This window comes from Dromiciops gliroides, chromosome 1, assembly GCF_019393635.1.
Source record: "Dromiciops gliroides isolate mDroGli1 chromosome 1, mDroGli1.pri, whole genome shotgun sequence".
NCBI classification, from domain to species: domain Eukaryota; kingdom Metazoa; phylum Chordata; class Mammalia; order Microbiotheria; family Microbiotheriidae; genus Dromiciops; species Dromiciops gliroides.
This window is the reverse complement of record NC_057861.1, coordinates 86,744,773-86,767,837: the sequence shown is the minus strand read 5'-3', so window position 1 is coordinate 86,767,837 and position 23,065 is coordinate 86,744,773. Positions and strand designations below refer to the sequence as shown.

The 23,065-nt window shown below is 36.9% G+C and overlaps 1 protein-coding gene across 1 annotated transcript in view; it reads right to left on the bottom strand.

The window, feature by feature from the left end:
* Positions 1–23,065, bottom strand: part of TRAPPC9 (trafficking protein particle complex subunit 9) — a 994,996-nt gene that overhangs the window by 661,433 nt on the left and 310,498 nt on the right. The window contains 1 exon segment of the mRNA XM_043975265.1: positions 12,225–12,349. Within this exon segment, the coding sequence (XP_043831200.1) occupies positions 12,225–12,349 (125 nt within the window).

The following is a 23,065-nucleotide window of genomic DNA, read 5'->3' as shown; positions in this document are numbered from 1 at the left end:
ACCTCAGTTTCTACATATAAAAAATGAAGATAATAATATCTGTATCACCTCTCCTGAAGGGTTATTATGAAGGCAGTTTGTAAACCTTAAAGTGCTAAATAACGGTTATACTTTGTATCTCTCCTAGCACCCAGGACCTGTTTCCTCTTCTATAAAATGAAGGGGTTGGAACAGATTATCTCTATCCTAAAGTCTCCTCCAGAACAAAAAGCCTATGAGTCTGTGAAATGTTTACTGAGCTGAAACCATCAGACGTCACCAAAACAGAATCTGTAATGAGCCCAGAAAGGCTCAACTCCCCCTTCTCTCTTGGCAAACTTCACTATTGTTGAGAATTCAAAATTGCTTTTCAGCAGGATTCAAGCAGGTGTGAGGTGTTTATAGAGTTATATTTTAAACAGAGAGAAAGAGAACAGAATATATTTAGAAGCTAGAAGGCATACTATGAAAAATGGCAGTGTTGAAAATCAAATATTGGAGATTCATCAGTGAGCAATAAGTACAACCAATCTGAAGACTTTATGTGTGAAAATGCTTCACAAGACTTGGAAAGAACCTACTCATAAAAAATAGGGGACACCAACTGATCAAACTAAAAAGAGAAGAATTTTCCTATGAAAAGTTTTGAATTTGCTTCTTATAGCCACTCAAAATTACAATCACAAAATTAAAAGAGGTTACAGAAGCCACCTGATCCAATGTGTACCTGAATAAGAATTCTGTCCACCACAAACCCTATTGTAGGGGGTGAGTCAGGAGAATTCCCAAATTCCAAAATCAACTCTTGGCTTACAGGTCTTCATCTGAGACTTCTGACTGTATCTCCTTAAAAAGATCACAGACAAACCCCTTGGCCTCTGCTAGGTGATGGGCTCCTGTTACTGAGGCTGTCCCTAAGATGAATTGGTTAGCTCAAACCCTTTGAAAGAACGCTTGGCCATCCATTTCAACTATAAAACTATATATTCAACTATAAAAGAAGGCCTCATCAATAGCTTTAAAGTATATTTCATGTTTTTTCATCTAATGCTATTCCAAGGACATTATAAAAGTTAAATGCCAGGGATAGCAGGGGAAAGGGGGGAGGGGGGAGTTTTATCCCAAGCATTAATACTGGATGCCTCATAGCAGGGGCAGACATTTTCATCTACATGGCCTGAGAGGGGAATTTACAGATAATAGGGGTTCTTTGTGTGTTTTCTTTTGTTTTTGCGAGGCAATGAGGGTTAAGTGACTTGCCCAGGGTCACACAGCTGGTAAGTGTCAAGTGTCTGAGGCCGGATTTGAACTCAGGTCCTCCTGAATCCAGGGAAGGTGCTTTATCCACTGTGCCAAATAGCTGCCCCGACAATAGTATTTTTTTTTTTTAGTGAGGCAATTGGGGTTAAGTGACTTGCCCAGGGTCACACAGCTAGTAAGTGTTAAGTGTCTGAGGCCGGATTTGAACTCAGGTACTCCTGAATCCAGGGCCAGTGCTCTATCCACTGCGCCACCTAGCTGCCCCGACAATAGTATTTTTCAAAGTGCTTTCCTACAAAGCTCTGGCAGGTCCTACTCAACTAGAAAGGCTGAGTGTAGGAAAAGCTAAGGAAATAATTTTTATCTATTATAGAAAGACTAACAGAGCTAAGTTTAGAAATGTTCATGAGAAGAAGTCTACTGAACAGTGAAGTAATTGCTTTAGCCAAGGGGCTCAGGAAACTATCTACTAAGATACTAAATTTGTGATTTCCTTCAATAGAGGAAGTCCCCACAAGGACAAAAATGAAAGAAAAAGTAATGAAAGAAAATAATTTGTTCCTTTACATTAAATATTGCACTAAGTACTAGGAATACAAACCTTTGGGAAGATCCTATTCTAGGACAGAAGAACAACGCATCTAAGGGAGACGTGTTTTGGTTTGGGATGGAGAATGGAACCATAACAGGATAAATTATCAGGCTTCTTCCAAAAGGGATGTTAATATTGGTTTGACTAGTACTGCCAGATGTCAAAGGAAGAGTGAATACACACACACACACACACACACACACACATACACACAGATAAGAAAGAGATGAGATGTGAATGAAGTATATGGTCTTGGACTGGCTTGATATAGAGCACTTTAAGTGTTGAAATATGAAGTAATTATTAATACAATGACCTTTTGATTCATCTCATTTGATTCTCACAACAAGTATTATTATGCCCATCATATAGATAAGAATGAGACTCAGAGAAGTTAGGAGGCTTGTTCAAATTCACACGCTAGTAAAAAGCTGAGGTAGGATTTGAATTCAGACTTTCTGATCCAGAAGCCAGTGCTGTTTGTACCATACAAGGCTGCTAATGGTAGCCAATAATCATCAAGATTAAACAATTAAAGTTGCTTCAATAAATAAGGAACTATTTCAAGATGCTTCTGGAAGACTAACTCATTTAAGTGTTCATGCCAGAACAAGCTGTAAACAAAATTCACTAGAAAAGTATCACACCTGCTTTCTCACTAAAGAAACTGAGAGGATGCTGGAAGCTACTATAATCTCATCTCTCATCTCTCTTATTCTAAAAACACTTAGCAAATAAACTGCAATGAAGTTGAGATATTAACAGCAAAAAAAGGAATACCTTTCCAAATTATCCTTCCTTACAGCATCTTCATTGTTAATTATTATATTCAAAGATTTAGACATTATATTTACATACAATCACATATCTGAGCAAATGGAAATTTCTTATATATACTATAAAAATAGTAGTGTTCTTTCTGAAAAAAAAAAAGCAAAATACACTTCAATTTATTTCTGAGCCATTCTTTATAAGGTATATCCAGGCTTTATCCATATTTATTAAATGTTTGCTATACAAAGGATATTAAAATGAGATGAGTTTTTTTTTTGAGAAGGGACAGTTTCTTGTCTATTGGAGCTCAAAGTATATCACAGGTGAAAGAAGCCTTAGATAGCATCTAATCCCATGTCCTTCCCAGCAGAAATTTCCTCTTCAGCATGCCCTCAGGTAACACTCTCTACTCAGATGCTTCCAATGAGAAGGAGCTGGACAGCTCCATTTTTGTGAGTTCTTCCTTAATATTGAGCCAAAATCCACCTCCTGAAACTTCCCTCATCTTGCTCCTGCTTGTGCCCTCTCCAGCCACAAAGAACAATTGTCATTCCCCGTTTTCCATAGTAATGGCCCTTAAATATGCTTGGAGACAGCTATCATGTTTTCAGTAATTCTTCTCTATGTACATGTTCTAAAATATTTATAGCAGTTCTCTTCGTGGTGATAAAGAATTGCAAATCACAGGGATATCTGTCAATTAGGGAATGGCTGAACAAGTGGTACATGACCGTGATGGAATACAACTGTGCTATAAGATATGATGAGCTTGATGATCTTAGAAAATCATGGAAAGACTTGCATGAAATAATGAGTTAAATAAGCAGAATCAAGATAGTGTATACAGTAAGAGCAATATTGTTTTAATAACAACTTTGAGCAAACAATTTTTACTATTATAAATACACAAATTAACTACAAAGGTTATGTTAATAAAGCTGCTATCTGAATCCAGAAAAAGAACTGATAAATAGAAGTGTATACAAAATTATTTTAAATATATATATATACACATACTTGTGCCTAATGGTAGCTATCTCTAGGGTAGGAAAAACGGGGGGGGGGGGGGTGGGAGGAGGAATTTACTTGACAATTTTATTATATATTTAAAATGAACAGTAAGTTGCATATAATAGATTTTCCATTTCATATGCAATCATCTTTTATTATACTATGTTATAGAAATGTTTGTTTTACTCAATAAATTAAAAAGAAAATAAATAAATAAAATATATATTTTTAAAACTGACCAGATCAGTATTGACCAAATGCAAAGAGCTATTTAGGACCATTCAACACATGAAAACTTGTCATGATCAGAGAGCAGTATGAATAAACAATATTCTATAGAAGAAGGAAGTGGTATTGTTGGCTTTTTATGCTTTTGTTTTGTTTTGCCTCTAGTAAATTCCTAATATGAGCCTGAGCAATTCCCATTAAGAGGAATCAATAGATCAATCAAGTGCTTACTATTTGCCAGTAACTGTGCTGGGAAATAGAGACATGAACAAGAAGCTACATTCTAATGGGGGAAACCATATGTACGTGCATAGGCATCTATAAAACCACAAAGAACCTAGAAGGAGAAGAGAGAATCAGGATCAGAAAGGGAAAGTGTAAAGAACATCAAGAATCGATGGTAAATTAGAAATAATCATAAAGTAAATATTTATTTAAAAATTAAAACCACTTTGAGATCTATGGCAAATCGCTTTCTTTCTTTCTTGGGGTCTTAGTTTCCTCATTTTAAAAATGGAGTTGGGGGGGCGGCTAGGTGGTGCAGTGGATAAAGCACCGGCTCTGGATTCAGGAGTATCTGAGTTCAAATCCGGCCTCAGACACTTGACACTTACTAGCTGTGTGACCCTGGGCAAGTCACTTAACCCCCATTGCCCCGCAAAAAAAAAAAAAATGGAGTTGGGGGGCAGCTAGGTGGCACAGTGGATAAAGCACAGGCCCTGGATTCAGGAGGACCTGAGTTCAAACCTGGCCTCAGACACTTGACACTTACTAGCTGTGTGACCCTGGGCAAGTCACTTAACCCCTATAGTCCCACAAAAAAAAAAATGGAGTTGGACCAAGTATTCTCTGAGGTCCCCTTTTCTTCATGGTAATTAATTAATAAATCATTATGGAAGTGAATTAAATTTTATATCTTGTGTTTAAACATCTTGCACCGTAAGGTTTCTTCTAGTTCTAATACTCTATGTTTATAGGTCATAGGGTTTTAAAGCCTCGTGGGATTTTAGAGACCATTGATTCAACTCCATTATTTTACAGATGAAGAAGTCAAAGCCTCAAGAGTTTAAATGCTTTACCCAAGGTCACAAAGGCCATAAATGACAGAGGTGGGATTGTGTCCACTAAACCACGTGGTTGTTTTAAGGTCCTCCTCATGCTAATGTTCTATGTATGGGCCCTTCCAGCCTCACCATCCCATGATTCTATATTCCTATTCTGCTAAACTTTTGACCATTACCTGTACCTACAGTTACAAAGACATTACTACCAAACCAGCTTCCTTTCAAGTTGCATCATTCCTAAGCCAGCTGACAGTTGAGTGACAAGCTGCTGAGAGATCAAGCGCACTATATTCATTCCCTCTATCACCATTCCTCACTCTAAATGCTGCTGCTGCCTCCTAAGCATGCTCCTGATATCTGTAAAATAACATTCTGACAGCTCTAAGAAGAAGCCATCATGTGTCGACACATAAAAAAGTGAGATGCTGTTGCTGTTTTTAACGCAGGAAGCTAGAGAGGTGAAAGTTGCATAAAGGCAGTGCAAAGTCTTCTTTTTTACCTATGGCAAAGCCATAAGCTAATTATTAGAAGTAGATGGAATAGCTTGTCCTCAAAAACTGCATAAAGCAGACTGGATTTGGAATCCAAAGATAAACAATATTTGCATGCCTGCTCTGCCATCTACTAGCTCTGTGACACCTAAAGTCACAATTTCCCTAAGCCTGTTTCCTCTTCTGTAACATAGAGAAAATTGTGACAGATAAAGAAACTGGAGCCTAGAAAAATAGAAGGGATTTGCCCAGAGTGCTGGTCAAGGCAAAGCCAAGACTAGAATCCAGGTCTTCTGACTGTTAGGCCAAGGCTATTTGTATGTCATCATGCTTAGAGAATGAGGGGAAGGCCTAGATCATCTGTAAGATTCCTTCTTGTTCTAACAGTCCATGACTCAAATCTGTGCAAAAATGTATTGTAACACCATAAAACAATATATGTATATAATAAAATTATCATATTATTACAATTATGACATGATTATAATGACATGCCATGAGAAGTCAGGTATCTGTCACAAGTGATATTTAAAGAGAAACTGGATGAATATTTGTTAGCAATGTTCTAAACTTGTGTCAAACTTGTGGCCTGCAGTTCTGCAAAACTCCCCAGTTCAGAATCCAAAGCAAAGTAAAATGTAATTGGAAAATGTTTAACAAAGTAAATATAAATGTAGCACAGCATAGATTAATGCTAAGTTGTAGCTTTCTAAGCCCACAGAGATCCACTTCTATGAGTTTGACACTACTATAACAAAGAAGATTTATGACTTTAGAAATTCCTTCTAACTCAAAATTTAGGATTCTGTGGTTGTCATTATTATCCCCTCAACAAGATTGGAGAAGCATCAATGAAGAGATATATCCAGGCATGGGTTTTCCATTCTCAATTTAGGTAAGAAGTTCAAGACTTATTATCCTCATTTTATAGATAAGACAATCAGAGGTGAAGTGACTTGTCTAAAATATATCACCAGCAAATGTCAGAGCTAAGACTTAACCCAGTTCTCCTGAATCCAAATCCATTTTCTTTCCATAACAACATGCAGCAACAGCTTATTTTAAGTGGAAGTGCATATATAAGTAAAAGTATGAAGAAAATATACAGAATTATCAGTTTTGACAAGTTAACTTGGAATTATATTTATCTCAAAAAAAAATTACCTTCTAGAACAAATGGCTGACCTGGAGACCTAGTGTCTCAGTGCCTTTTTACTAAGAACTCAAGAAGCAAGAATTAAGACAACCTCTAAAGGGTTGTCACCAATTAGCCAAGTTATAAATGCAGAAGAAAGCCAACAGTAGGATAAGCTTGAGAATTTCTCCCCAGAAGTGCATTTCAGTATTGTAGAAGGAATACTGATATAACTTCTAGACCTGACTTCAAGTCACAGCTCTGACACATACTAGCTAGGACTCTGAACAAATCTTTTTTACCTTTCAATGTGCCAGGGAATTCTCTAAAACTACGAGTTATACCACAGTGACCACAAATCCATATTCAGAGTTCTCTTCACCAAGAAAATCACATTTAAATTCTCTCTCTCTCTCTCTCTCTCTCTCTCTCTCTCTCTCTCTCTCTCTCTCACACACACACACACACACACACACACACATATAGAGTGGTAAGACTGCTGAATCTAGAGTCAGGAGACCTAGATTCAATCCCCAATTCACAGATTTCCTAACTCTGTGACTATTAAAAAAAAAAAAACCAAACACAACTTCTTAAAGCTTTGGTTTCCTCATTTGTAAAATGAGGGGAAAATACTTATACTATCAATCTCACAAGGTTCTTCTGAGGGCAGCACTTTGTAGTCTTTAAAGGGCTATAAGGACATGACCTGTTCATGATACCTTTGGGATCCAATTATTTTCTATCCATTCAATATGCAAGATGATGTCCCCAGGGAGATCTAGGCAACAAAACATTGGACCTGGAGTCAGGAAGATCTGAGTTCAAATCTAGCCTCACATACTTATTAGCCCTTTACTCCCAGGGTTGTTGTGAGAATAAAATGAGGTAATATTTGTAAAAAAAAATACTTTTAAAAAGGGGAAGCTAGGTGGCGCAGTAGATAGAGCGCCAGCCCTGGATTCAGGAGGACCTGAGTTCAAATCCAGCCTCAGACACTTGTTACTAGCTGTGTGACCCTGTGGAAGTCACTTAACCCTCATTGCCCCCACCCACCCCCCCAAAAAATCTTAAAAAAACTTTTTAAAAATTTAAATGCTATACAAATGCTAGATTTAATGAAGAGGAAAAAAAGGTGGTGGAAGAAGAGGAGGAGAAAGACAACAAGAAAAGGAAGAAGATGACAAAATGTTGTAACGATTGGAATGACGGCACCTGCTGGATACTTACTGTAGAAGAGTTCTGCCCATGAAGCGAAGGTCTTTGAGGGCAAGACCAGGAGTCTTTTCTTTGGGAAGAAGTGACGCGGACTAGTGGGAGGAGGAAGGAAGAGACTGGCGCTGACTCAGGGGCTCTTTCCTGAGGACGCTGGCGGAGAAGGGAGCTAGAAATGTGCTCTCCCTTTAATAGATAGGAATCTAGGCCTTTCTCTCTCTCTTTACCAAATTCTTATTCTCCTTAATAAATGCTTAAAAGTCTAACTCTTGCTAAAGCTTATAATTTATTGGCGACCACTCATTGGATATTTTAGACAGTTTAGCTAGAATTTTAGCCCTTAACAGATGGCTGACCACGAAGAGGAAAGCTAAACCTCAGTCTTCTGATCTTCTGGTTGGGTAAGAAATTTCCCCTCCCTCTCCCTTTAACTGCTAAGTACTGGCGTACTGGCTGTGTTTTCCCTTTAAATTTTTTCGAATGGACCTTTTAAACTCCCTAATTACCCTATTTTTGATTTTAGTCTGTTTAACCAGACAAATGGGAGATAAGATCATGTTAATGCTTTGTTTTTGTGGATTTTCTATTTTTCTTTTTATTTTTGTTAAAAGAGCCAGCAACTTACTCACACAAGGAAATATCTCTCCCTCTCCCAACCATGCTTTTTCAGAGAAACCTGAAGAGATTCCCGCAGCTTTTCCCAGTTCTAACACTAATTGTTGCTTTAATTTTGCATGCCTGGAGGCAATGACCCACCCTCTAGAAGCTTTTAATCCCCTAGCACCTGGAGGCAAAGTGGGGGAAGAGGAATCCAGGCCTGAGTTCAAAATCAAGTCTGATTCAAATTGTGCTGGTCCCTCCCCTCCTCTCCAGACCCCACCCTCTACTCCTCCTATGGCCAAGCCCATAGCTTCCCCTGCCTGGGAAGTCCAGAGATCTGATGCGCATGCTCAACTTTTTCTACCTGCATTTGCAGCTTCAGGCTCAGCCCTTCCCCAGCCTGACTGTGCTTCTGAGACAACCTTAGAAAACCCTTTAAATTCCAGATATGCTCGTTTTGTTCATAATTTTGCTAACCTGCTTTTGTCTTTAATTAGTAATCTTATAAAGCATTTGTATGGTGAAAAGCCCGACAGACAATATAGAGGGGTTAAAGAAGAAAAACTTAAGCTGAATAAGAATGACAATTAACATAGTTCAAGACTCTGCTTCTTTTGCCATGGAAGGGTATATATTTTAGAGAAATGTAGAAGTAAGCAGCAAGGTATTGATATGAGTGTTGGGGATTTTAGATATCGGAATCAAAAGTGTTCTAAATTCACTCAGATTATTAATAGTATCAGTTCAGAGGTTACATAGGATTTCTATGCTATTACATATACATTTTGAAATTAATGGTATGGGTTTATTTTCATAGAGATTTTCAGGCTTTTGAGATTGTGTCTTATACTTAGTTTTTAAAACAAGGAGAATATTTGTAAAAGCTTTTTATAGTTGTGATCAAGTTTATATTTTATAAGACTCATTAATATTAAGTTCATATTCATTTAGATTTCCTTAGTTTGAATTTCACTGTATTTTATTGTTCCATGTGTATTTTCTTCTATTCATTTGTCTATCTAATTTTGAAACATTGCAAGATGGTTTTGATTTTATTATACAATGTTAATTCTAGGAGTATTGTGCTCCCATATTCTGAGTTATTTGTTTTTGCTTTTTTTTCTCAACTGATTATTTGATCAAACTCTTTAAAGCATTTCCCTGGCAAATTGTTTGCCATGGCAAGTGTAAATTGATTCTAGAAGTATTATTTTCGATAAGCATATTCCAAAAAAAAAAAAAAAGAGGGGAACATTTGTAAAAGTTTTCTTTTTTCAAAAAAAAAAAGTTTTCTTTGAGATTCTGTTGTGCTTTAACTTGTATTTAAATATGTTCTGATTTTTCACAAAAGTAATTGTATACTAAGTAAAAAAAAGAGATATTATTTGAAATTGTTGCATAACTATATATTGTGTTCTGAGTCAAGATGTATTCACATTTTTTGCAATCATTTATTATCCTCAATTTTTAAATCCATATGAGACTTGGATTATGGGAACTTATCATTTAAGACACTAATTACCTTTATTCTGAGTTATCAGATGCCAGTTGGCCAAGGTGCCATCCAATCACAAGAGGAATACATGCAAGAGCAGACACTGAACTGTCACATGAGGGGAGACATGCATGAAGTCAAGGTATGGCTGAGAGAACGGCTTTTGACAAATGTTGAGGTTGGATTCTCTTGGTTTAATATTTTATTTTATTTTTCCCCACAATATTGTACAGATGGCTGGAAGTATTCATCCCACCCATCTCACTCCTACACCTGGCTTCTATGCTCCCTCCTATATGCCTGATGCCATGGACATCTCAATCCCATGCATCTGATTAAGTCTGACTCAGTTTCCTCCAATATGTTCGGTGGCATGGACATATATTCCATCCACCTATTTTAAGCCTGGCATACTGCATGGACAGTATATATTGCTCAAGTGTGGGAATGCTCATATCCCATCATTTCTCTGTTCTTTTATGGTAACCCCCATAATTATCTCAGGTGTCATGATAAATACAGTGTTGAATTTGGCCTTGACACCTGTTACCAATTATATTAGATTTTTTAATTTCTCATAATGGCATGAGGATAATTAGGCAGATGATGCAAAAAGTGATGAAACAAAGATAAAAAAATTATTTTTAATAATTAATATCGCAGCAATTGTCTTCTCAATTACCCTCCATAAGGGGGGGACTATAGTAATATTATAATTTTAAAGAATGGTTCAATTTTTGTTTTATTATATGTTTCATGTGTAACAACTAAGATTCTGAATTCCCTTAGACATGTTTTTGAGAACTTTCATTGTTTGATTTGATTATTGACAAAGCTATTTTAAAGTTGTGTTAAGCTCAATTTTGTAGGAAATTTCCTGGCTGATTACCAGCATCCACACATCAACCCCTGAAAAGACTTCCATTCCACGACTACACCTAGAGGACATCTGAGAAAAGACTTTCAGAGACTTTAAATGAACAGTTTTGATTTGTTGTTTTTTTCTCTTTCTGTTATAATATACACCATCTGTAACATGTATTCTCTGCAGAGGCCCTCCCTTTGCAAGACTAATGTCAAAGCGTCGGTTCATGAGGACAAAAAAAAAATCGCCCCTCTGGACAAAACTTTCCTCTCTTCCTTTTCTATATTGTTGTTCACATATTATTAGTTAGCAATAGTTATTATATTGTTTTTACTGTTCCATCAAGGAAACATTTTGTTTCTTGAGGAACAACAGGGGGGACTGTAACGATTGGAATGACGGCACCTGCTGGATACTTACTGTAGAAGAGTTCTGCCCATGAAGCGAAGGTCTTTGAGGGCAAGACCAGGAGTCTTTTCTTTGGGAGGAAGTGACGCGGACTAGTGGGAGGAGGAAGGAAGAGACTGGCGCTGACTCAGGGGCTCTTTCCTGAGGACGCTGGCGGAGAAGGGAGCTAGAAATGTGCTCTCCCTTTAATAGATAGGAATCTAGGCCTTTCTCTCTCTCTTTACCAAATTCTTATTCTCCTTAATAAATGCTTAAAAGTCTAACTCTTGCTAAAGCTTATAATTTATTGGCGACCACTCATTAGATATTTTAGACAGTTTAGCTAGAATTTTAGCCCTTAACAATGTTAATGTGTGTGACATGGGAGAAACAGAAAAATCTTCAAGGCCCAATTCAACTTAACTCAACAAATATTTAGTAACTGCCTACCATGGCCAGAGAACAGAGATATTTTAAATCCAAAAGCCATTTTTTTTTTTTGGTCCAAATACCTTTATATTTAAGCTGTTTCCAAATACAGGCAAACTCCCTAAAATGAGATTTAGTTGGAAGGAAGGAAAGTGTGTGTGTCTACAGTGAAAAATTATTTTTAAAAATTATTATAAATTAATATATTCATTTATGAGAAAGGTTTTTTATTTCTTTTTTCCCTTGCATTTCTTTCTATTCCAATCAGAATGTTATATTGATTTTTATCAACGCCTGCTCTGTCCTAGGTCCCATTCATCATCATCCTCAAAGACCACATAGAGTTTGTTCAGAATCAGGGTGGGAATGGAGGTGAAAGTGAGGATGGGGAAGAGGGAGTAGAAAAGCTCATCCTTGTTTTCAGACTAATAAAGTAGATTTAATATCTGCAAGATAAACTCTCCAAATCACAAAACACTAACGATTGCAATTACTTTCCTCAAATTCATAGCAAGTTCAAATGTGAGATAAGTTTTGCCACAGAACAGTAATTATATTATCATACACAGATTATGGCCTGCCTCCCAGTGCCCTATCCCGATCTCCCAGCAAACTTTGTCTAATAAAAATTTACAGATGCAAAAAAGGGTAAGCTGCCCAAATATGGGCATATCTCTCATCTAGAAATGACTCACTTACTTTTACATGGCTGAAATCACCAGCCTTGCTGCCTTCTGAAGCATTCACTGGTTTGCTGTCAACTCGAGGCTTGACAACCTGTCGAAAAGGACTGGAAAGAGGAAGACCACTAACGCTGATTCCATCTAGAAAAAAAAAAAAAGGAGGAAAAAACATGCTAGTGAGTATCAGGCAGATAGCATACATTTTTTGATTGTCTCAAAGGATCAGACATACTTCTGGGACTCAGCTTCAGGGAAGCTGGTCCCACAGAGCAAAGAGAAGTGTCATCTATGATTCTACAAAGGCATTAACCTTCAGAGTCCAGCAAAGAGTTACACCCAAGAGGAACTTAGTATTCTACAAAGGCAGAAAAGTCCAGAAATCAGGATGTGTGAATTGCCCATTTGCCATACATGGATGATGTTGCACTCATTCTCCCCTGTGTGTTTTGGAGGAAAGTACACCCTAGATTCTTAAGTGTAATGTTTTTGATAAATACTGTTCTTGTTATACCATCTTAGTAAATACTATAGTTAAAAGTTAAATGGGGTGACTGTCTGATTATCAAGGTGAATCACATAAGTACAGGCTCATGTGTAACAGTAGTAGGACTCCCGTCAACCATAGTCAACCACTAGAATCCTGAGATTAGGACGTCAATCACCTCTTAGAGACCAGACTGGTCAATGTGAGTGGGAGTTGAGGAAATATCCCTGGAAGAGGTGCTACACTAAATGAATTGTTTGCACTGGGAGTGTGCAATATAGGTATGAAATGAAGAAAAATATCACTTGAGGGTTTGATCATTTACAAAGCAGATGTCTCTTAACACTTTTGTAAATTGGGGAGCACTATTATTTCCATTTCACTGAAAAGCAGACTGAGGCTCTGAAAATAAAATAATATGTCTGCAGTTACAAGGTAAATGGTGGAAAGGATGAAACACTCACTCTTCTGATCCTTGGTCCACAAAGCCATGCTCCCTAACTAATATTAGAGAATTGAACTCAAATCACTTTCACTCAGCTCAAAGTCAACCTGTCCAAAACTTCACTCACTATTCATCCTCTTGCAATCATCTCAACATTCCAGACAGTTTTGCAACTGTCTTTTCAGACCAATCTTGGGCTCATTCCCCTCCTTCCTTCACTATGTCAAATAAGTTATAGGCATCTCTATTAAACCTAAACCCCAAAGAGATTAAAGAAAATGGAAAAGGACAAATACGCAGAGTTTTTTGTTTTGTTTTGTCATGGCAAAGAACTGGCAACAAGAAGAAGCCCATCTATTTGAGAAGAGCTAAATAAATTATGGTTGATGAATGTAATGAAATACTATTGTGCCTTCAGAAGTGACAAAAGGGATGGTTTTAGAGAAACCTGGGAAGATGTATACCAACTGATGCATGTAAAATGAGCAGAACCAGAAGACAAATTTATACAATGATAATAATGTAAAAACAAACAACTTTGGAACTCTGGTCAACATAATGGCCAATATGATCCAGGAGAACTGATGCTGAAACTTGCTACCCACCTCCTGAATGAGTGGCTAGGGTAGAGTGCAAAGATATACATATATATACATACATATATATTTGTGTATATATACATATGCATACACACACATATACAAATGTTTTGGGGTTTTTGGGGGGAAAGGCCAATGCAGGAATTTATTATGCTCAACCATTATTTTTATAAGGGTTAAAAGGGTTTTGTTTTTCTTTTTCCTTTAATGCTGGAAAAGAAGTGAGTGTGAAAGAAAATAGATTTTTCTTCATTTAAGAAAATTCATTTTTTTAATCGGTTGAGTGCCTTAGAAATCATGATAGAGTCTTAGGGTCAGAAGATGTTACAGGCACAGCTCGTTTTACTGCACTTTGCTTTATTGCACTTCATAGATACTTCATTTTTTACAAATTGAAGGTTTGAAAATCTATCCTAGCCATTTTTCCAACAGGATGTGTTCACATTGTATCTCTGTGTCAAATTGTGGTAATTCTCAGTATTTCAAAAAAACCTTTTTCATTATTATTATTATATTTGTTGTGGTAACCTAAGATCAGTGATCTTTGATGTTACTACTATAATTGTTTGGGGACATGAACAGTGCCCACAGCAAATGTAATTAACAAATGTGCATGTTCTGATTGTTCCACCAAAGAATTGTTCCCCCATCTCTCTCCCTCTCCTCAAGCCTGAGACACAACAATATTGAAATTAGGTTAATTAATAATCCTACAATGGCGTTTAACTGTTCAACTGGAAAGGAATAGTCAACTGATGCAGCAAACTTCATAGTTGTCTTATTTTAGGAAATTGCCAAAGCCACCCAATCGTCAGCAACCACTACCCTGATCAATCAGCAGCCATCATCATCCAGGCAAACCCCTCCACCAGCAAACAGATTACAACTTGCTGAAGTCTCAGAGGATGGTTAGCATTTTTTAGCAATAATTAAGGTATGCACCTTTTGTTTTTTAGACATAACTACTATATGCATAATGCTACACTTAAGACTACAGTATAATATAAACAAAACTTTTATATATGCACTAAGAAACAAAAAATGTGTGTGATTCGCTTTATTTCAATATTTGCTTTACTGCAGTGGTCTGGAACCAAACGCACAATATCTCCAAAGTTTTCCTGTATTTGAGTTTGAGTTATTTTTCACTAGCTGAAAGCCTCTAACCTCTACAAACTTAATTTCTTCATTTTAAAATGGAATTTTAGGGGCAGCTAGGTTGCGCAGTGGATAGACCACTGGCCCTGGAGTCAGGAGGACCTGAGTTCAAATCCGACCTGGGACACTTAACACTTACTAGCTGTGTGACCTTGGGCAAGTCACTTAACCCCAATTGCCTCACCAAAAAAAAAAAAAAAAGATTTTTAAATGGAATTTTTAAAAAATCATTTTACCTATCTTCTAAAGCTGTTATAAAGCAAGTTTTCAGTAAAACAAAGTGCTATATATAAATCTGAGTTACCATCCCTTGCTCTACTACACTAAATATAGGTCTTGGCAACCTCAAGTCTCAAAATATAGAAGAAAAAAAAAGGTCAATGACCTTGATTCTAACTAGGAACAAAAACTACAAGCTGTTTGTTACAGCCTCCAAGGTGATCTTCCTGACTAGCTTCTTTTCTATACAACAACTTTCATATTTATCTTCTTGAAATAATGCTTTCATTATATGTATTCCCCCCCCAAAAGTCTTTAATTGGTAGCCATTTAGCACATTATCAAATTTAAATGCCTAGCTGGCTTTCACGGATCTTCCAAATGCATCTGTATTCCCTATGAACCTCAAAACCCCCTGTTCCTGTCGAGTCAGAAAGGCCTCTTCAACATCCTATGGCCAGATCACATTCATTCTTTTCCCTACACCTTCATTCATTGTATTTCTCTGTTAGACAGACTGTCCTCCCCTTTTACTATACTAACCAAATCCTGCTGTTCCATATGTAAACAAGTCCCATTTCCTTTATGAAGGCTTCCTTAGCCTTCATAAAGCCAAGCACTTAGAATCCCATACCTTGTTGATAATGTTACTAATATTCCTCAACTTAATTATAAGCCCTTTGAGGACAGGAAACAATTGCTCACTCAACAAACAATGATTCACATTCAACAATTACTTATTAATTGGCTGTTTCTAACTGGTATTAACCAGTTTCAGGTAATAGGAGAGAGAAAAGTTTTAGATATGATATGATCTCTGCTATTACAGAGCTTACAAACTAGTAAGAAGCTAAGAATCACATAGCAATAAGTATAAAACAGTATTACATTAAGATAAGTACATTAGAGGGGTTCAAAGTGCAACATGAGACCCAAGGGAGAAAAATATCCTTTATAATCCAGTTCTGAGTGTATAAAATGTGGGGCAGCTAGGTGGTATAATGGATGGAGCACTGGCCCGGATGTTGGGAGGACTGGAGTTCAAATCTCACCTCAGACATTTACTAGCTATGTGACCCTGGACAAGTCACTTATCCCCAATTGCTTTAAAGATCCAGGGCCATTTCCAGTCGTCCTGATATGTGTCTTGCCAATGGACCCATATGGCTCTGGAGGAGACAGAGAGGTTGGTGACTTAGCACAGCTCTCCCTCATTCAAATCCAATTCAGTCTAAGTCAAGACATTAGCCTGATGCCATGGTCCTCTTTTAATTGTAAAAGTATTTTATTATTTTCCAGTTACATGTAGAGATAGTTTTCAACATTTGTTTTTATAAGATTTCTAGTTTCAAATTTTTCTCCCTCCCTCCCTCCCTTCCCTCCCCCCCTCCCCTAGACAGCAGGTAATCTGATATAGGTTATAAATGTACAATAGCATTAAACATATTTCTGCATTAGTCATGTTATAAGAGAAGAATCAGAGCAAAAAGGAAAAACCTCAAAAAAAGAGAAACAATAGCACTAAAAATAATAGAAATAGTATGGTTCAATCTGCATCTAGATTTCACAGTTCTTTTTCTCTGGATTTGGAGAGCATTTTCTATCATGAATCCTTTGGAACTATCTTGGACCATTGTATTACTGAGAAGAATCAAGTCTATTACAGTTGATCAACACATAATTTTGATGATACTGTGTACAATGTTCTCCTGGTTCTGCTCATCTCACTAACATCAGTTCATGCAAGTCCTTCCAGGTTTCTCTGAACTCCTCCTGCTCACTGTTTCTTACAGCACAACAGAATTCCATTACATTCATATACCACAACTTGTTCAGCCATGCCCCAATTGATGGGCATCCCCTCAATTTCTAATTCCTTGCCACCACAAAAAGAGTAGCTATAAATATTTTTGTACATGTGGGTCCTTTTCCCTTTTTTATTATCTCTTTGTGAAAAAGACCCAATAGTTGTACTGCTGGGTCAAAGGGTATGCACAGCTTTATAGCCCTTTGGGCATAATTCCAAACTGCTCTCCAGAATGTGCCAAGGTCCTCTTTGAGAATGAAGGACAAACAACAAAGACAACAATAGTATAAGAGATGATCAATACTTCAAAATACTATCTACTAGGATAAAGTCTCTATTCAGGCTGATTTACATGACAATTATTTCTGTAGTACTACTCGCTGTCATAACTACTGCATAATATTTGTGTACATTTCCTACACAATAATCACAGTTTCACTAAAAAACATAGAACTTTAAAAGTTGCAAAGATCTTTAGAAGTCATCTAAACTTATCTATACTCAAAAGGAATCCCAAAGATAATTTACAAATAGGCATCCTGCCTCTGTTTAAAGACCCCTAAGGGGCAGCTAGGTGGTGCAGTGGATAGAGCAACGGCCCTGGAGTCAGGAGGACTGAGTTCAAATCCGGCCTCAGACACTTGACACTTACTAGCTGTGAGCTCCTGGGCAAGTCACTTAACCCCAATTGCCTCACCAAAAAAAAAAAAAAAAAAAGACATCTAAGGAGGGCCTCTTAAGACATCCCATTCTACTTTGGGATAGCTCTAATTGCAAAGAAGTTTTTTGCTGCTGTTTTTGTTTTATAAATCAAGCCTGAATTTGCTTTTTTACAATTTCCACCTACTGCTCCTGGTTATGCCCTCTGAGGCCAAACAGAGTAAAGCCCAATCCCTCTTTCAAGTTGAATAGAGCTGCCACACCATTTCTACATAAAGAATACTCATTTCTTTTAATCAATATTTTCCAAAGAAGTTTCTCACCCTCAGCCAAACTGGCCCACTTACAGTTCCCCCTATACGGCATTTCCTCTGCTATACCTGTATCTATACAGAGTACATCCCCTATGCTAGAGCTTCTTAAACTTTTTCCACTCATGACCCTTTTTTGCCCCCAAAATTTTTACACAACCCGGGTATATAGGTATATAAAACAGGCATACAAATCAAACATTTACTGCCAAATTTTTCATGACCCCACACATTCGGCTACCCCCAGTTTAAGAAGCTTTGCCCTATATCAAGTATTAATTCATTCCTCGTGCCACTTCTTAAGTGCTCTAACTTTCTTCAAGTTTCACTTTCCTAATTTCTCCCACAATGAGAAATGATGGACAATGGTGATATGGGAGACCTGTTTAGCTCTTACTTTTCCTTTTTTTTTTTTCTGCCAAGGAACATGACCTCTGGTTCAGAGAAGACAGAATTAAAACAGCTACTAGAGAGTTGAAACCCAACATATATGTGGAGGTCTTCAGAAAACATTTAGCTGCCTTTCAAGAGTTCAGGTTATCAGTCCCAAAGTACCAAAAGAACTGAGAGATGAGTTTGCTGAGCTACTATCAGTGATCTTAGAAAGATTATGAACAACATAAGAAGTACTACAGAGCTAGAGAGTAAGGGTTATAACAATTTTCAAAAGGGAGAAGAGACTAAAATAATCTATAAATTATGGACCAATTCTCAGCAAAAATTAAAATAAATTAACAAAAGATGGTTATTAAGCATCTAGAAGAAAAAGCAGTAACTTCAAAAAGTCAGCATTGGGGGCAGCTAGGTGGTGCAGTGGATAAAGCACTGACCTTTGATTCAGGAGGATCTGAGTTCAAATCCAGCCTCAGACACTTGACACTTACTAGCAGTGTGACCCTGGTCAAGTCACTTAACCCTCATTGCTCCTCAAAACAACAACAACAACAACAACAAAACAAGAAACAAAAAACCAAATACTATCTATCTCATGGGGCAGTTAGGTGGCGCAGTGGATAGAGCACCAGCCCTGGATTCAGGAGGACCTGAGTTCAAATCCGGCCTCAGACACTTAACACTTACTTACTAGATGTGTGACCCTGGGCAAGTTACTTAACCCCAACTGCCTCACCAAAAAAAAAAAAAAAAAAAAAAAGTCAGCATTACTTCATCAAAATCAGTACCTATGATGGTAACTTTATTTTTTTCACAACTATCAAGAGTAGTAGATCAGGACAGTTTAATTTTAACATAACATAACACTGAATAAGTCTCCCATGATGTTTGTATGGAATAATATATAGATGAAAGTTTTTTAAAATCACAATTGTAGGTTTTTAAAAAGCACAACATAACTAGTTAAATAGCCAGATCCAAAGACCAATCTTTAAAGATTCAATGCCAAAATGGTAAGATAAATCTAGTGAACTATCACAAAGATTTGTGTTTGCTCCTAGTCTTGTATTTTAAAATGCATTTTTGTCATTTTCTGGGAAAACAAAATAGATGGAATGCTTCACAGATTAGCAGTTAACAATGACAGAAAGGAGAAAGAGCTAATATACTTGATAATAAGATCAGGATCCAAACAGACTTTGAAGAACCATAGTAGCTAATCACAATTAAATACATCATCAGAAGTTTGTCCACCTAATAAGATTTTTATTAGCCACAGTAACTCATTAAATCACATATTAACACACAAAAACTATAATCTTCATCAATAGGGGGAGTAACTGCCCCCATGTCATGGCAGATATTTGAAGTTTTAATGTCAGAAGAGAAAACACTACTAACAGAATTTTTTTTTCTTTCATATACAAATCCTATTGATGTGGCATAGAATCCTAGGGTTCAAGAGAACAGTTTGTGAACTGCCAGTTTATTGCTTTTTTCTGCTACTTATATAATTTGCATGTTTTCATCAAACTAAATGGTGTTTGCCTAAAATTAGATCATCTGAGTGTTTTGCTTTGTACTTGTCAGCTCAGATTCGTTTAATTTAACTCAGTACGAATTCAATTAATATAGCTGTATATAAGGCACTATACTCAGTAATGGAGAAAATACAAAGATGAATAGGATGTGGTCCTCAATTTCAAATATAGTGGAGAAGATTGAGACATGTGCCAATACCTATAATACCAGGTAAAGTGGGACAATTCTAAGGAAGTAGCACAAGGGAGTTGAAAGAAACCTAATTTCTGACTCTAGGGATGAAAGGCATTTCAGGTGGACCTAAAGGCAATGGAGGATTATAAGAAGCCACAAAATGTAGTGAGAAGAGCACTGGATTTTGAGTAAGATAACCTAGCTTCAAATTTTGGCTCTGACATATGTCTATATAACCTTGAACAAATCAAATAACATCTCTGGGTCTCTGTTTCTTTGTCTGTCAAACAAAAGGGGTTGGGAAAAAATGGTAGCATGCCAGCTCTAAATCTATGATTCTATCATTGTAAGAGGCACAGATTCCTTTCAGGTGGAAGGAGCAGTAAGCAAAGACAAAGATTTTTTTTTTAAAAACCTGGGCATACTTAAGGAATGGCATATCGTTCAATTAGTAGGAGCACAGGATAGCTGATGAGGAAGACTGGGAAAAACAACTGGAAAGAAAAATGAGGGCCATATTATAAAGAATCTTGAATTCCAGACTCTAAAGATAAAACTTTATATGACAAGGTAATCACAAAAGATTCATAATGAGAACAGCTGCCTAATCAGTGACAACTTAGAGGAAGGTTATTCCAATTGCGTTATGCAGTCAGAAACAGAGATCTATAGCAAAGTTGAGAGCAAAGGCTGGTAGTAAGGAGGCATGTTAGGAAACTAATGCAGTAGTCTGAGTAAAAAGTAATGAGCCATAAAATAGTGCAGCAACAAGAGGGTTTGAAATCAGGGGTGAGATGTGAGAAACTGGCAGAAACCCCAGAGGCAGCTGAGTGGAAAGAACACTGGCTGTGGATGCAGAGGACACAGACTAAATCTTGCTTCTCCTATTCCCTGTCTGTATGACCTGTGGCAAGGAACGGTCTCCCAGGGTTTCATTTTTCTTATCTAGACTCAGTGTTCCTTGACTAGGTCCCTTCAAACTCTGGATCTAAGAACAACACAAACATACTAATAACTGACACCTATATAGTGCTTTAGGGCCGACAAAACACTTCCTTCAGAACACCACTGAGTTAAGTAGCATAAGTATTATTGTCGTCATCCACAAGATGGAGACTCCACAAAGCTAAGCAGCTTACCTAGGACTATATAACTACTGAATATTAAAGCCAAGACTTGTATAAAAGTTGCTCCTGACTCAAAGTTTTTCTGCAGAAACACGCAACTCTTTGTGGCAGTACAAGGACAATGGATAAAATGGACACAATAGAAAAAATACAACAACTAATTAGATATGGGGACACAGGAAAAGAAGGACTTAACGGAAGAATTCACAATCTGAAATGAAGGGCAACAACATTACCAGATAAGGAAAATAATAAAAGATATCATTTTTGATGGAAATAACTTTTTGAAAAATAATGTTTTCAGAGGATATAGTTCTATAAATTTAAAGGGTAGCACTAAAGCACAGCTGACTGAAATTCTTGCCCAAGTGGCTGCCCTGCAGGAGACAAAAGAGCTGAAAAACTGAGGTAATTAAGAAAAGCAGAGGTTGGCTCAGAAACCTCATCTTTCCCTAAATGCTGATCTCAGTGGTTACCAGGGCAGGAGGCCAACATCAGATGTACCAGTTTGTTTAGATTTGAGGCAGTTAGAAGAAGGAGTGGATTGAGCTCCGGGCTAGAGTCAGGAAGACCTAAGTTCAAATCCAACCTCAAATATTTTCACAAATGCTTGTGAAACTGGACAAGTCACTTAACCCTATCTATAAAATGAGAATAATAATGGCACCTACCTCCCAGAGTTATTGTGATGATCAAATGAGATAATACTGTCAAGCATTTAGCACAGTGCCTGACACATAGTGAGTGCTTTCTAAATGTTAGCCTTTACTAGCTATTACTATTTAGATTCACACTTCATATTCTCAAAACAGTCATTCAGCCAGGTCTCAGAAAGTGGCTCCTGTTCCCAGGAAAAGGAAATATTCAGTATTAATGAAGGGCTCCATATATTACTATCACATGAGGAAATATATTAAGAAAGTAAAAGCCTTAAAAGAAAACACTGACAATTAGGTACTAATGGCAGTAGTTGTTAGAAGTAGAAAAACTCATAGTGGTCATTATAGTAGTGGCTGTTGAAAGCTGAAAAATAATTTGTGTGGTCCCAGAAACTAATTCAGTATTTTTTTATCTGAAGATGAGGTTAGCTACTTCAATTTAAAACAATAAATGTTTAAGGCTCTTCAAAAAATCTAGCTCTATCAATTTGGAACTATGCCCAAAGGGCTAAAAACTGTGTATACTCTTTGTTCCAGCAATACCACTGCTAGCCCTATGTCCCAAAGACATCCCCCCAAAAAAGGAAAAGGACCATCAAGTACAAAAATATAGCAACTCTTTTTATGGTGGATAATGATTGGAAATTAAAAGGATGCCAATTAACTGATGAATGGCTAAACAAGCTATGGCATATTATTGAGATGGAATATTATTGTGTTAGTAGGAATGACGAGCAAGATGATTTCAGAAAAACCTGGAAAGACTTGCATGAACTGATGCAAAGTGAAGTGAACATAATCAAGAGAAAATTTACACAGTAATAGCAATATTGTGCAACAAAGAACTATGAATGACTTAGTTATCCTCAGCAACACAATGATCCAAGACAATCCCAAAGGTTTAATGATGAAGCATACAACCTAGCTTCAGAGAAAGAACTAATATTGTTTGAATACAGACTGAAGCATGCTGTTTTTCACTTTCATTCTTTTTCTTTTATTAGAGTCTTCTTATACAAAATTGCTAATATGGAAATGATTTATTGGATTGCACATGTATAACTTATATCTGCTTACCTTCTCAGGGAGGGAAGAAGGGAGAGAGGAATAGAATTCAAAACTCAAAATTTTTTAATGTTTAAAAATGTTTTAACATGTAATTGGGGGGAAAATAAAATAGATATTTTTTGGAAACTAGCTCTATCCTATATTTCCATAATTATTTTATATTGCTTCCCTCTACATCATAGTGTGGGGAGCAGTAAGAGGGTCAGTTGGC